Here is a 16,003-nt window from a genome sequence, read left to right on the forward strand (position 1 = left end):
GAGTGCAGAAATCTACCTGCAGGCCATGGAGGAGCTGAGAACAGGACACACACATGAGTAGAGGAACAATCCTTCTGTGTGTCCAGAACCGATAATAAAAGAATGTCTGCCCAGTAATACTCACAAATTGAGTTTTAGGGGTTTCTTACGGCCCATTTATGGTAACAATGGGAAGGACCACGGTGGAGCAGGGGAAGGACTCTTCTCCCTTAGCAGTGGCAGAAACAACCTGTGGTGAACTGATTGGAACCCCATTCCCCGTCTCCCTGCACCACTCAGGGGGAGGAGGTAGAGCCCAGGAAGGAGGGGTGGAGGGAAGACGTTTAAAGGTTGGTTTTATTTCTCATTATGTTACTCTGATTCGATTGATAATAAATTATTTTTTCCCCTCAAGTCGAGTTTGTTTTGCCTATGACAGTAACTGATCTCTCTCTGTCCTTATCTCGACCCAGGAGTCCTTCTTTATATTTTCTTATCCCTGCCCAGCTGAGAAGCGGAGTGACAGAGCAGCTTTGGTGGGCACCTGGCGTCCAGCCAGGGTCAACCCACCTCAACAGGACTGAGGTGGCACAAAAGACTGAGGTGACACACGTAGCTGGGCTGAGGCCATGGCACGCTCTCGCGCTCCCCTCACAGCGCCCACGCGCCGTAACGCCAGCTCTAGGAGAGAGGGAAACGGTCACGCGCCGCCTCGCGCACGTCCGGCAGCACTTCCCCGCCCCGCCCGCGAGCACCGCTGCGTGACGCGATTGCGTCAGACGCAGCCTCCTCCCGGGACGGGGCGGGGCCGGGGGGGGTAACGGCGCGACTTTTCAAAATGTCGGCGGCGGGGGCGCAGAGGGGCCGCCGCGGAGCCCGGGAGCGAGCGGGGCTGCGCCGGGGCGGGCGGCCCGGGGCACCCTGATGAGCAACCGCGGCACAACAGGCCCTCGGCACAACCGGTAGCAGGACCCGGGGGAGAGCGGCCGGCGCCATGGCGACCTGCATAGGCGAGAGGATAGAGGTGCGGAGCGCGGCCCCTCTCGCCGTGTGCTGGGGCCGCGGGGCGCGGAGGGGCCGGGCGGGGGCTCCACCCTCCCCCGGCGGGTGTTTGCGGGAGCGCGGCTCCTCCCGCGCCTTCGCCCAGTCCCCACGTGTTTCTGGGGGCAGCCGCTGCCATGGCAGCCGGCGGCGGGTGTGTCCCATGCCCCGGGAGCGGCGGGAGGCGCGGCGGGAAGGCGGCCCCGGGCAGCGCCGGCGGCAGTCGAGCCGTGAGCGCGGAGTCGGCAGGAGGATGCGGCGCGGGTGGCTGCGCGGCCCCGCCGGGCACCGCCGCCGTGCCCCAGAGAGCTCCGTCCAGGTACCCCCCGGGGGCGCCACAGGGTTTGTCCGACCTCGGGGGGCAGGTGCGGTGGGAGGGTCCGCGTGGGAAGAGGCGCTCCGCAGCCTGACTGACGGCGATGTTTGTTCGCGTTGCAGGATTTCAAGGTGGGGAACCTCCTGGGGAAGGGGTCCTTCGCAGGGGTCTACAGAGCAGTATCCCTGAAAACCGGTCTGGAAGTGGCCATCAAAATGGTAAGGCAGCCAGCCAAGGAAGCGTCTGTCTCCCAGGAGACTGAACGCAAGTTGCAACAGGCTGGGGTTATGCAGTTGGGCATTGATGTTTGGGTTGGTTTTTTTTATATAACGGGTATTTAGATTGGGTTTCAATCCTGGAAGATGTAGTACAACCAAGTACATTTAGTATGTAGTCAGTGTTGCAGTGCTTGAAAAATATTCTGTGGTCCATTTACAGATAGATAAAAAAGCTATGCACAAAGTTGGAATGGTACAGAGGGTTCAGAATGAGGTGAAAATACATTGTCAGCTAAAGCATCCGTCTATACTCGAGGTAAGAATTGTGGGGTTTGTACAGAGACCTGTATGTGTGACTTGTTGTATAGTCTACAAAATGTATTTTGATTTATTTTTCCTCGGTTTATGTTCCAGCTTTATAACTATTTTGAAGATAGCAACTACGTATACTTGATACTTGAGATGTGCCACAATGGTGAAATGAGCAGATACATAAAGAATAGAAAGAAACCCTTTTCAGAAGATGAAGGTGGGATTTTTTGTTTTGTGGTGCTCTTTGCACTAACTGTTTTCATTTTGGCTCACCCAAAAATATTTAAGAAGAGTATTTAAAACTATCATCACAATTTCTGTAGCTTAAAGTCTTGTGGTAAGTGATAATCTAGAGATTAATTATTATGGTACATATATTCAGTTGTATTTTGGAATACTTCGTTTCTGTTTGTGCTGTTCGGGTTATAAAAAAAATAGACAGTGAATTTAGAAGGCAGAGAAATATAAAAGGTAGAGCTTGCCTTTGTACATAGAATTATGTTGAAGTGTAAGTCAAGACTAGGAAGCTCCACAGAGGAAAACTGGAACCTTCACATCCACACATTTGCTTTCTTTGTGTTGTACCTCTTCTGTATTATATGTCACCAGTTACAGAGCTTTCAGGATTATTGTTTGCCTTAGGTAGTGTTCTTGGAAATATTGACTGTGTTCCAAGCTGTGTGTAGAAATGAAGGTAATGCAGTTACTTGTGTTGCTTAAGGACTGAGTTAGCAAGGAAGTATCCAATCTGACGCTCCATCTGGAAATTCTGAGTGAATGCAGCTGAGGAAAAAATCTACTGTGGTTTTATTGCAGTTTCTTGCAGAAAGCACTGAAAATCCTATCTTTCAGTGAGAGATATTGTCAAAGTAATGCTAAAATGTTTTTAAATTGGTTGTTACTCTTCTGAATAGTGTTTTGAGAAAGAAGTCTTGCAAAAAAGATTCATTTGCTTAAGAATTTACCAATTTCATTTTTTTACAGTTGAGAGAGGGAGGATTTCAGTTAGAACACAGACCACTGAAATCCTAACCTGAACAGTACAATTTAAAAAAAAATACAGCAAAGCAAACTGCAGTGGATAATGTTTGAGGGCACAGCTGAGAACAGCCAAAGCAGCTGTTCTGGTGTTAGCCTGTCTGGATTCAGTGGTTATTGCCTCTATAGCTTCCAGCCTTACCTCACTGCTCATCTCTTGCACAGTTCTTCCAGTTTACCTGCTTCTCTATCAGTTTCTAATCTAATTCTGTGAAACTAATATAGATACGGATTTTTTGGAACCCGTATCACAAGACTAGATTAAAGGGGTACTGCTCTGCAGGCATCATCTCTTTAACTCATATCTGTTCACCATTCTTTGCCCTCTGTTAAGAAAAAAAAAAGGCTGTAAATTGTTTGCTCTAGAAAGAATGATTCTTAAAATTGCTGTAATTGCAACATCACAATAAACTATGCTGTTTCAGGCTGGATATGGTTTTGTTATTCCTGCTGTAAACTATAACTCTTGAATATTCACTGAATTTCTAGTGTAGTAGAACACAAAGGCTGTCCCAATATCATGAACTTACATGCTTTTGAGCCTTGCCAGTTTGCTAATGATAAAACAAATATAATCCAAATTGTCTCTTATATTTTATAATCTGCACATAGTGAAGCTGATTGATTTTGTGTATTTGCTGTTTCTGAAAGTAATGAGAAACTTTTTTTTAATTGTTAAGAACCTAATGTAAGAAAGTTTAGGCCAACTGAAAATATTTCCAGTCCTGTTTCCTTTACTCTATTAGGAAAGGCACAAATCTGGTTACTGCATTATACAAGTTTTTCATTAATGTAGAACATAGTCATGCCAACTTGGCTTAAAGTAGAAAGCAGAAAGTTAATTACAGTCTCAGTAGCATGACACTAAACATTGTTGTAATGTTCTTTTTATTAGAAAAAGAGCAATAGCAGACTTAAAGTTATTTTCAGAGCTGCAATTTCAGTTATAAGATTAAAACATCTGGTTTTGTGTTTTGACAGCCCGACACTTCTTGCATCAGATTATCACAGGTATGCTGTATCTTCATTCTCATGGAATACTGCACCGAGACCTCACCCTTTCTAATATCTTACTCACCAATAACATGAATGTCAAGATTGCTGATTTTGGACTCGCAACTCAGCTGAAAATGCCTCATGAAAAGCATTACACCATGTGTGGAACTCCAAATTACATTTCTCCAGAGATAGCCACGAGGAGTCCTCATGGACTTGAATCTGACGTGTGGTCTTTGGGTTGTATGTTTTACACTCTTCTTATTGGAAAGCCACCTTTTGACACGGACACGGTCAAGAACACACTGAATAAAGTAGTGTTGGCAGATTATGAAATGCCAGCCTTTTTGTCAAGAGAGGCACAAGACCTTATACACAGGTTACTCCGCAAAAATCCAGCAGATCGTTTGAGCCTTTCCTCAGTGTTGGATCATCCTTTTATGTCCAGGTCGAGCTCTGCACAGAGTAAAGATTTGGGAACTTCAGAAGATTCCATGGACAGTGGAAATGCTACCATCTCTACAACCTTCACAGGCTCTTCCAGCATCAGTACCAGTGGTTATTTGAAGGAAAAGAAGAAGCTGTTAGTTGGACAGCCACTCCCAAATAAAATCACTTTTTTTCCTAAAAACAAGAATTCTGGTAATAAATCATCAGGAGATGGAAGTGGCTCTTTTCATCAGTGGGGAATTCAGGGAAAGGAAATTGGTGTAACCAGCAGGGGAAGAACCATTCAGCCTGGAGAAGAGAGACCCCATTCGCGCTACCTCCGACGAGCCCACTCCTCAGATAGGTCTGGCACATCCCACAGTCAGACTCAAGGCATATCGAATATCGTTGATCGATGTCACTCTATGGAAGTGCTTTCCAAGCCTAAAGTAGGAACAAGGGAAAATATGGAATACTTTTCACCTGTCAATAGCTACACTGATATAGGAGAAATGTTTAAGGAGAAGACTTCTAGTAGTTCTGGTTCTTTTGAAGGGCAAATATCTCCACCTGTAAAAGATCAACCACAGTAAGAATCAGTTTTTATTATGATAACATTTAGAGCTGGTAATACTGTATTATTGACTTCTTTCCATGTGTAGCAGGTTAAGTATTTCTTTCCCCACAGCAATCCTAGTAGACAGCCTTGCTCAATTGTTCTTTGTAGAAGAGACAGACAGGGTAGAAGGCATTTAAAATGTAATTACCAATATTTTTACTTGCTGATCTCTTGTGGGTTTTTTTCTGTTATGCTTGCAGAAGATAAAAGAAAAAATTAAGTGAAGATTAGGCAATAGATTAAAGAAGTGGTGTACCAGTAAGTAAAGTGTCACTCACTCTAAGATAATTATCTGAAATTTAGTTCTGTACTTAGTTGTAGCTGCTGGGTAAAAATCCTGGCTTCTTTCTATACATTTTCCATTAGCAGAATATCAAAGAACCATTTTCTACTTTAATATAAGGACTTTCATATCTTAGTTCTTGCATTTCTCTCCACATTAGGAAGTGACATCGTTTCATATGTTTTTCTCTTTGCAAATCAGTTCAGGGAAAAGACAAACTAGCACTTTTCCCTTAGAAAAAGTAAATGGAATAAGAAGGTTTTCTTGACAACTCTCAAATGTTTGACATAAGGCTCTGTTCAACAAGTTCAGTGGGCCATGTGCATTCTTTCTAGTTTGAGAAATGTCTGGATCAAAAAATCTGTGCAAATGTCAATGCTTACTTTTCTTCCCTATCACTTCATAAACTCATGCTTAATGTAAACATGAGAGAGTATTAATGTGAGTATGGGGATTAACTGAATGGTTACTACTTTTTTTACATAATTGATTATAGGAAAGCCTCTTACATAGTTAGCCTGCACAGCAATCTTAAATGTGAGGTCCTAAGACTTAAATTAGATATTTATATACTGTGGTTTTGGGATGTTTTTGGTGATAACTGAGTCCTTGCCAATGGTAGAGTAGGGGTCATCACTAAAAGAAAGTACAGACAAGGAATAGGCTACAGAGATAAAAAACCTTAGGAGCTTAGTGTGAATTTACAACAGATTTACAACAGTTGTAAAAACCACTCTGCAGTAAGTGGTTTTATATGTGTTCTTTAGCCTTCAACAGCTTGAGTTCACCTGTGACTACACAGGTCTAGTATATATGTTGTTTAAAAAACTGGTAAAAAAAATCTTTATAATTTTTGGGATTGACTGTATTTTATATAAATACAAATTGTTTTAGGTGGTGGGATTGGCTACATCTTTCAACTGCTTATGTGTTATGCTGAATGAGATCCACTGGGGTCATGGGTGTCATGTCATCACTGTCTTCTCCAAGGCTATTTTCTATTCTATGAATTAAGAGCTAGATGTAAGAGGAGCCACTGCTGGCAGCATTATCAGTAGCTCTTTTTGTTCATGTATGTCAGCTCCAAGAGCGAGTGCTAACAGGCTCAAATTTGTGCTAAAAATTAGTAATAACTTTTCACTCCATTTGGAAACAGTGTTTTATTTTTTTATGCTTTACCCAACGAACATTCCCCTGAAAAAGAAGCATATTCTATGCTGCCTAGAGCTACAAAATGCCACCTACATTTCTTAAATGTTCTAAGAGTGTTGTGCTTTCTGCAGCTGTGACATTATAGCTTTTGTTGTGCAAGTGTTTTTGATGTAATCTTGATTACATGTGTAACTTTTATTTTGCAGCTCGAATTATCTCTGCCCAATGAAGCCCCAGGTTGGTTTATTAGAGCAGAAGTCCCAGGCTGAGACAATGCAGCAGTGGCTTGGAAGCATGCAAACAAACGGTGTGTTCCTTATCAGTTATGTATTTTTGCACTCAAGTTGTAGTAGTGACTTGTGGGGTTTTCTGTATTTTATTTCTTTGTACATTGAATTTGAATACTTAGTTTCCTAAAATGAACTTGTTATTTTCTATTAGTATTTTAGCAAAAACAAAATTGGAAAACAGAATTCTAGAACCTGCCGTAATTATTCAGTTGTCACTCAAAACGTGTAAGTGTAAATACATGACAAAAAATTAGCAGGTGACTTGAAAGCCCTGCTAATTTACACGTGCAAATACACCTTAAGGAAAGATGAGACCTCAATGACTGAGAAAGATAAGAGACTGCAGAAGGAGAGGTGGAGGAAAGGACAAAAGAGACAGAAGGGAAGGAGGTGTTGTTTGTCACGCATCGTTACATCATTTGCAAATAATGTAATTTAATCATTAAAATAAACCACAAATCTATTCTGACCTTTTTGCTTTGATATTACTGGACTCGTTCCTTTCCTGTCTGCAGGGAATTCGAATCAGATGACATATGGTCTGAATAATCCTGCTTCACTTTTGTCCCTGCCACATGGCAGGAGGAGTGCAGTAGTTATGTGGGTGAGGTGACAGTTGATCAAGGGCTTAAATATCAAAACTAGGAAAGCACTTATAGGAAGCTTAAAGATAAAAATAGGTTTTAGTCTGGATATAAACCAACAGATTTGGCATATGCATTTAACATCTTGGCTACTAAAACCTCTGATGATAAAACATTAGTTAGATAACCTGCAACATGAATGACACTTGTTACTAGTGCTTATCTGAATGGTAAGTGAGTTGTCTTTCAACAGATTAAAGTAATTCTTGTTTATGAATCTATTTGAAATCTTAGTAGTTTGTTTATAAATGGATTTTAAAAATTGATATATAAAGACTAAATGAAATCTAGCAACAGCTTTTTTTAAGTAGCACTGGAATTTTATTAGCAGTGGTGTTGATGGTACTCAAGTCATAGCCTGATGATTTGGACTGAGGAATCCCATTCTTCACTTAAATAAAGCCTTCTAAGATGATCTTTTGAAAAGCTTTTAAAACCATAACAGAATTTTTTCCTTCTAATCCTTTGAATCTACAATGTACCTTTGTGATGCTTTCAGTTCCTCTGAGACCATCGGCAGACCTAACTGGCAACAGTAATGCACATGGAGGGTTTCGGTATCATCTGGATGTGCAGCAAGATGCCCCAAGAAATGCATGGAACACCTTAAAAGATACAAGGAATCATGATGCATCTGTCGATTGTCCACATTCTTTAAACCAGAGAAACCCAAAGAAATGCATCCCTGGAGTTCTCTGCAAATCTGAGGAATTTCAGCCATCTCCCACATGTGGCCTTTGGTCAACTTCAGAACAAACCCAAATGTGGGGCCAAGAACCACCAGCACCCCAGAAACCTGCACTGCGAAGTATTGTGTCACCTCTCGACGCTCGCAGGCTGAAACCAATCAGGCAAAAAACAAAAAATGCAGTGGTATGTTCTTAAAATGGGAACAATTTAAATATTAAATATAGTGCGACTGTCTCTTAAAAATCACTTGGTAAACTAGAATAATTTGGTTTTAGGAAACTTAATTTATAATAATTTAATTCAAAGTTATATTAGCAAGATGCATCTTAGTTTTGGCATATAGAATACTTACAAGTTAATAGAGCTGACCTGTCTGTGTTTGATTTGTCACTTAAGAAGCCACACCCTCAGTGACCAGGCTGATACTCTTCAGTCATGGTGAAGTGCTCTGTTTTAATAGCACTATTAACAAAAGTTACTGTAAGAAGCATTTATAAGTTTGCAATGCATTCAAGGAAAAATAAAAGCACTTTTTAAAGCATTTGTGGAAAAAAGTGGTATCTTGCCTTTCCAGAAAGTAACGGTCTTTTTGTTTAACTTGTATATTTAATGTTTTAGGTGAGCATTCTAGACACTGGGGAAGTGTGTATGGAGTTTCTGAAAGAACACCATTCACAGGAACTTGTGAAAGAAGTTCTCAGAATATCTTGTGATGGAAATGTGGTGAGTATGTTTTGGATTTCTTCACAGATGTATAAAGGGCTTAGAGTTCATTCAGAGGGTTTGTTTTTTATTTAAGTGATTATTTGTTTTCAAATCCAATGTTTATATATGCACAGCTGGAAACTTTTTTGTAAACTATATTTGTAAACAGCCACACAAATATAGGGAGCAAGCAATTATTTCAGAGCAAAACTGGGGTTTACTTTTGGAATAAGTGAAGTATTGTTGAAAAAGTGCTGCTGTTAAGTAATTACCTAGAGAAATAGAGTGTTCATGGTAAATCATGGTAATTAATTAAACTGTGACTTATTTCTATATCTGTTAAAAGTACAGAGTGCTGTAGTAAGTGGCAACTAAACACAATTTTTGTTCCCTTTTTGTAGATTGCAGTTTATCATCCAAATGAAGGAAGAGGTTTCCTTCTTGATGACAGACCTCCTGCTTCTTCGGAAGGCACCTGCATGTATAATTTTGACAACTTGCCAGGTAAACTGAAATTTATTTTAAAATTATGATGATTAATGTGATATTTTAAGTGAACCTTGAGACTTTATAGCTTTTAGCCACTACTTTTCAGATAATTGTGAAGTAAAGCTCCTTTTAGAATAATATTCAAACTGCAGTTTAACTGGAAACTGTTTTGAAACTTCACAAGAAAGTGTAAATCCAGAGGTTTTAATGTCTTTTATATGGAAGTTCTAAGGAGTCACCCCTTTACAATGTAGTGCACTGAAATTAAAGCTTTCATAATCTTTTCCTCATTCATACTGGGAACTGTTGGTTAGAAGTAACTCAGTTTCTTTGAACATACTTCTGTCAAGAACTTAAATATTACTTAGAAACTTCAGCTATCAAGTACATATTTTAAATTACTTATCTTCAAGCTGGTGCACAGTGTTTAATCTGCTAACTCTTAAAAAAAATTTTTAAATTTTCTTTTTTAGAAAAGTACTGGAAAAAATACCAGTATGCAGCCAAGTTTGTGCAGTTGGTAAGAACAAAAACCCCCAAAGTGACGTTCTATACAAGATATGCCAAGTGTATGTTGATGGAAAATTCACCCACTGCAGATGTTGAAATTTGTTTTTATGATGGTATGTATTAATTTATGCAATTATGCAAATAGTTAGATCATTATATTAGAGCTGCATTAAAATATTGCCAAACACTAAAACAACAATCACTTTAGTTTGAAGAAAGTACTGTGCTATAAATAGGTTTTTTTGTCCACTCTACCTTTATTCTAGCACTTGTAGATTAGTTGATTATTCATTATTTTCTTACTTCAGGAAGTACATGTTGCCAAAGTGTTATTTATTACCACTTGTTTTTATTCACATGCTCTTCTTTGCGTCTACATTTGATAGTTAACCTGCTTAGTGAAAGGCATGTCCCTAGTCTTCAAGCTTTCCACTGTTAACTGAGGTAATAGTTTTACCTCTCTCGAGGAGAAAGCAATTGGTTGCCTTTTCCCATCTAAGTACTGATCTTTGGCCATAGAGGGCATTCCATTAACATCACACTTTATTTCTGCCAGACACAGAACTCATGTAGGAGTGGTTTTACTTTTGCAGTAATTCAGTCAGGGAGATACACTTTAGTAGAGTAGAATGTAATGACAGAAATCTGTACAATTCACACTAAAAATTGTTACATTTTTTTTACAGGAGCAAAGATACACAAGACAGCTGGTATAACTCGTGTGATTGAAAAATCGGGGAAATCGTTCACTTTGAAAGGAGAAAATGAAGCAGGGTTGAAGAAGGAAATACAAGTTTATATGGATCATGCAAATGAAGTAAAGTGTTTTACATAGACCTTTTCTAGTGCAAAGCAGTTTCCTAAAAACACAGTTTCCCTTTCACAAATGTGCTTCCAATGTTGCTTTTCATATTTTTCATTACACTATTAAGAAGGAAGGATGGTGTTTTTGGAAGAGCAAATGGCAATGTAAAGGTAACAATAACAATGCCTCGCAACAAAGGCCAAGAGGAAATTCTTGATAGTGTGTAAAGCAGGTTAGCCTGTCTGGTGAAAGGATTAAACAGAACTGATGAAGCTGCTTTATACAACTTGAAAAATTCAGTACCATTGAAATTTCCTTGTGTGGGCTCACCTGCCACACTAAACATGTACAAAATACTTAGACATTTCTCAGTTTAAGACTTCATTAAACTCCTTCTAATTTCAGGGACATCGTATATGCCTTGCTTTGGAATCTGCTGTTATGGAAGAAGAAAAAAGGAGTGGAAGTGTTCCATTTTTTCCAATAATTGTTGGAAGGTAGTATCTTTCACTTGAAAATACTTAAGTATTTGAATATTCCCATTCAGCAGCCTAATGCAGCAAACATTTGTAGAAGCCAAGGTTGCTTAACAGAGCTTACAGTCATTAGCAAATATTAACTTAATAGCATGTATGGACACCTTATTTTCGACCTGCAGAGCCTCCTTTGATATCAAGATACTATGCACTTGTGGATTCAGACTAAACCAGGCCAGCAATTAGCACGTGTAAAAACAATTCTACAGAAGACCACTGCTGTGCTTTGGACAGTCTGTAGTAAATTGAAGGAATTGAAGGAAAAGCTACATCTCCTCAAATGTTTCTTGAGTCCCTTTTGGACAGACCTTTTCCCAGTTTTTCTTATTATTTTTCCAGAAAACCTGGCAATAGCGAATCACCACAGGCTGTAACACCTCCCCTGTTGGACAATATAAACTGTTCAAGAGAAGCTGTGGCACTGGATAGAAATAAGGCTGCCAGTTCTACTCCAGTTCAGACTCCAAACTGTACTCCTGTAAGTACACAAAACATACCATGGAAACTACTCTCCTGTAGGAATTCAAATATCGCTCTTTCATTTGAACTAACAGAATTACATTTGTACGGATCTAGGCTTTTATTAGCCATTTGTGAGCATATTGACTAGAAATGTTGACTTTGATTTCAGTTAACTTTTGATACCTGGATTTAAGATCACTGGAAAAATCAGAATACTCCAAAAGTTTACCACAAATTCCTCCTAGGAACAGAGTTTGAAAATTACTTACTCGTGTTATACAGCACAGTTTCTGATTTGAGAGCTCCTCAGCAGTGTATATTGAATGGTAGTCACAAAGGTTATGGGCACTTGAGGCTGTTGTTCTGAAATAATCAAGTGTTAGTGTGTATATAAAAAAAGGGTAAGTGAAAACACATGGGTAGCCAATAAGGCTTTGTGAGCAATTTCATCTAGTTTGTTTAAAAGACCCACCAAGCTTTGGTTCCTGCATCACAGCCCTGATAAAACTTCCTTAACTGACTGGGGAATAAATATATGTGTATATATGTATATATATATGTATAGGGGTCTCGGCACACAGAGTTTGTATCATCTGAACTTTGTTGAATCTACATCAGTCTGCATCTCTGTTCTTTGATTGTGTAGCTCATGTCGTTAGTGCAGAATCTGACAACTTTCACTTGACTAAGGTGAACCTGACAACAAAAATTCCTTAGGGCTTCATCACTGGTATTGATTTTCACACCTATCGTTGGAGTTCTAAGTTGAGGGTTCAACATTCAAACTCAGTCTCTATTTGCCATACAGCAAACATTTCAGTCTTTAAGAACTATATCTGTAGTTTCCTTGATAGTTGAACTAGATCTGTATATCCTGAGGTGTACAGCTTGTTGTTTCTTCCAGGTTCCTGTAATTATCTGGATCCTGATCTCTTTCCTGACCAAACTCTTCTATTTGAGGCATTCCCTGATTTGCGTCTTTTCACTGAACCTGAATCTTAAACACTGCTAAGCACAGCACCTCATCTCTGTCATCTCTGTGACTGTGGGAGGAGGTATCTGAGTAGTGGAACATGTTCCTTGTAGGGAGTAGTTGTGGTGTTGTCCTAAAGATCTCTGACGTTTGATCCTCTGTTATCCTTAATTCATTGCTTTTGTCTCTCTAAACCTATAACAGATTCTGTATGTGCTACAGAACCCATCTATTAATGTTTTATGTTCTAGTTTCCAATTAATAGCAATGTCTGTACTTTTGTAAAATATTAGCTGAGTGCTCATCTGAATGAGGGCTGCTTTATAGTTTAATGTACTGAAAATGTTCTGCTGAAGCTGGACAGGGTTTTCTGACAGTAAAAACACAATTGAAGTAGAAAACTTAGGGAAAGCAATTCCTTTGTGACTACAGGGAGATCTCCTACAAAATCCTGTGGGGATTTTATACTGTAATGCTGTTAAATGAAGCATACAAGCTAAATCTGTCTGTATATATGAACAGGTGGTAATTGACCAGTAAGCTGGTACATAATCAGTACATAATCAGTATTAACTAAGGCTTTATTCTGTGCATCCCTGGGTTCTAGGTGGTGTATGAAAAGCCTACATTTATGATCAACACTGCTGAAACTATGTGCTCCTCTGTTCATCAAATGGAATGCAGTCCAAATTCAGCCCAACTTGTAAAATCTGTCTTTGTGAAAAATGTTGGTTGGGCTTCTCAGGTGAGAAATTAATACTGATAAAGGAGGGAAGTCTGTTCTTTTTTCCTATTAAATTTGAGATATGTATTTGTCAGTCATTAACTTTAAACTTGATTTGTGAGGAATCATTCAGTTGTGCTTTGCTACAGTTTAAATCTAAAATGTGTATGTGGAAAGATGCTTTTAAATAAGTGTCTTAGATAAATACCATGGTGAATTACATAAGTAGAAGAAACCAAAATAATTGGTTAGTATTTCAGTTACCAAAATTTTTCTGTGGCTATTATTGCCTATTTCAGTGTCTTCTGTCATTTAAATTTGACTCTAGTAAAAAATTGAAACTGTTAAAGTTGTCTGTTCACTAATATAGATGTAAAGGTGTCATAACAAAGAATTTTTAACACATATGTACCAGATCCGTACAAGAGAAATGAATCTGCCTCTACAACAGGAAAAGCTGTTTCCTTACAATGACATTTTCCTTCTGCTTTTCTGTGGGAGCAGCTTTAGGTTTAAAAAATACGGCAATTCAGATAAAACTTCCTGTCCTAACAGAAAAAAAGTTTGCTTTATATACATAAACTTTAAAGTGTGTGTAGCTGTGAACTCTCACAAATGGACCTCTATTTTATGATTGGTTCTATTCAAAATTTCTTAAGGAGTGGTTAAGTTAAAGGTAATTCTTTAACTCTCATAGACAAGGATGACTTAAAGCTGAGCATCTGAAACCTTAGGAAGTTTACATGAGACTACTTACTCCAAAGTAGTATCCATGCAATCTTTATCTTTAAAAGACTGACCATGATACCTAAGTACCTTCAGCAACTCTGAAAAACTTTCAGCTTCAATTATTAGAAAAATTCTAGGTATGTAATTTTGTATTTCATATCCTCAAACCATAATGCAACTTCTCTCATTAGCTGACCAGTGGAGCAGTGTGGGTTCAGTTTAATGATGGATCCCAGCTGGTAGCCCAAGCAGGTGTTTCTTCTGTCACTTACACATCTCCAGATGGCCAGACAACCAGGTGAGTCTGTTCCTGCTATAAAATAGTCCAGGTAATGGTCAGTGCAAGGCTGATTTTGGTTTGTAAATATTAAAACTTAGTTTTTCAATGACTGACTTCACAGTTGATTAGCTTCTGTAATCTTAATAAATAAAGAGAAGTACCCATAGCTTTGGCTGAACTCTGGATAACAAATTAAGAGAACAAGCTGGAAATGCATCTACTTGATCTCCAGAGAACAGCCACTATTTATTTATAATATTTAAAATGGAAAAGGTGAGAAACTAGTGTTTTGAAATAATTATATTATTTTAAAATAAAACAAATTATTTAAGCATCTGTATTTTTCTATGCTGCTGTGCTTCTCTAGGTATGGAGAAAATGATAAATTGCCAGAATACATCAAAGAGAAACTGCACTGTCTGTCTTCTATTCTTGTGATGTTTACCAGTCCGGCTGGTCCTCACTGATTAAAGCAAACTGGGTGTCACGTCATGAGACCTTAATAAACTCACTCACTGACTTTTAAGTAAAGTGACTGATCTTACTCAGTTTATGCAGAAATTCTTCCACTATCTGATAGAAAGGTAGGAAGGGTTGCTCTGTTTATGTATAGCAAATTCTGTATAAAGTATCATACAAAATATGCTTTTTCATCAAAATGATGGATATGCTTGCTCAAGCAAAACTTAGAGCAATTAAGTTTGACTGCATTAAGTTTTTGGAAATAATCTGAATCTGTTTTTTTTCTTGCCCCACTGCTTACTCAGTGTGAACAGTCAAGGAAAATGTATCTGTGCTGTTGAAGTATTTGTAAATAACTTATATTTTTATGTGTTACAGTAATATATGTAAATATGTATATGTTTTGTAACTTGTTTTTTATTTTTTGTAGCAGCAGCTTAAACTTCCCTGCACAAGCATTTGATACAAAAAAAATAAATGCAGTGGTAATTGTCCGGATCTATTTATTTGTTTCATGATCAAGTGAATGGTGAGAGGAAAAGGCTCTCAAAGTATTAAGCTCAACTTATGACAGAAGCTGAGCTGGTATTTTAGAGAAAATCATATGTTGGGAATTTAGGGCTGAGTGAAGCTTGGGAAGAGACAAGTCTTTAACTGTTGCACAAAGTTACTTCTAACTTGTTGAACTAAAAAATTGTGCTGTGCTTTGTATATTCCATATTTTATCTCTGGCCTACAGATCACTAAACCCAGGAGCACAGGTGATAGAAAAATAAACACATGCCATAGTAACTGATTTGGTTTGTTACTTGGTAGGAATTATTAACTTTAGATAGCTTTACCTTGTCTTACACATTGAGTCACACTTAAAACAACTGAAGTAGCATTAACAGTAGCATTTTGCTTCAAGTGTGCCAACACTCCTGATGGTGCTTATATCTGTACTTAAATACTCTTGACTTCCTTCTAAGGCAGGAGAAAGTGGGATCCAAAACGGTGCTGGTAGGGGGAGGATGAAGAGTTTCAGAGGAGCTGGTGGTGGCTACATGCAAGCACAGCTCAGCTTAGACCTAAACTAGCCTTGATTCAAGTCAGTTCTCCTTATTCGTCTAGTGTCTAAAAGAGAGAACGTGGATTACTTTGTCATGCCCAAATCAAGGAAACAGCTTGCAAATGAATTTAGCACTAGGAACATCAAGGAAGATATAGAGGTAGTACTTATTATGAATAAGCTTATAAAAGTGAAGTTCTTTCTCGTAAGCTTTCGTGATTCTGCAGTAGGAAAGTCCTGAGAGGGAAAAGATTTCTGTATTTCCTTCAG

General features: G+C 38.8%; 1 protein-coding gene across 3 annotated transcripts; it reads left to right on the forward strand.

Annotated features, from left to right (window-relative positions):
* Nucleotides 1-796: 796 nt before the first annotated feature.
* Nucleotides 797-14,751, forward strand: PLK4 (polo like kinase 4). 3 transcript variants are annotated; one of them, XM_064651502.1, is made up of 16 exons: nucleotides 797-1,003; nucleotides 1,459-1,554; nucleotides 1,775-1,870; nucleotides 1,969-2,083; nucleotides 3,886-4,918; nucleotides 6,590-6,690; nucleotides 7,817-8,190; nucleotides 8,626-8,730; nucleotides 9,114-9,216; nucleotides 9,675-9,824; nucleotides 10,398-10,528; nucleotides 10,922-11,013; nucleotides 11,392-11,530; nucleotides 13,095-13,232; nucleotides 14,132-14,238; nucleotides 14,588-14,751. In XM_064651502.1, exons 1-16 carry the CDS (start codon nucleotides 974-976, stop codon nucleotides 14,685-14,687), a joined length of 2,910 nt encoding a protein of 969 aa, XP_064507572.1. In that variant the 5' UTR covers nucleotides 797-973; the 3' UTR covers nucleotides 14,688-14,751. The 3 variants fall into 3 exon arrangements, with proteins under 3 accessions (XP_064507572.1, XP_064507571.1, XP_064507573.1); XM_064651501.1 differs by lacking the exon at nucleotides 797-1,003 and adding an exon at nucleotides 1,169-1,339; XM_064651503.1 differs by lacking the exons at nucleotides 797-1,003; nucleotides 1,459-1,554; nucleotides 1,775-1,870; nucleotides 1,969-2,083 and adding an exon at nucleotides 2,109-2,203.
* Nucleotides 14,752-16,003: the final 1,252 nt, after the last annotated feature.

This window comes from Pseudopipra pipra, chromosome 4 (assembly GCF_036250125.1).
Source record: "Pseudopipra pipra isolate bDixPip1 chromosome 4, bDixPip1.hap1, whole genome shotgun sequence".
NCBI lineage: Eukaryota > Metazoa > Chordata > Aves > Passeriformes > Pipridae > Pseudopipra > Pseudopipra pipra.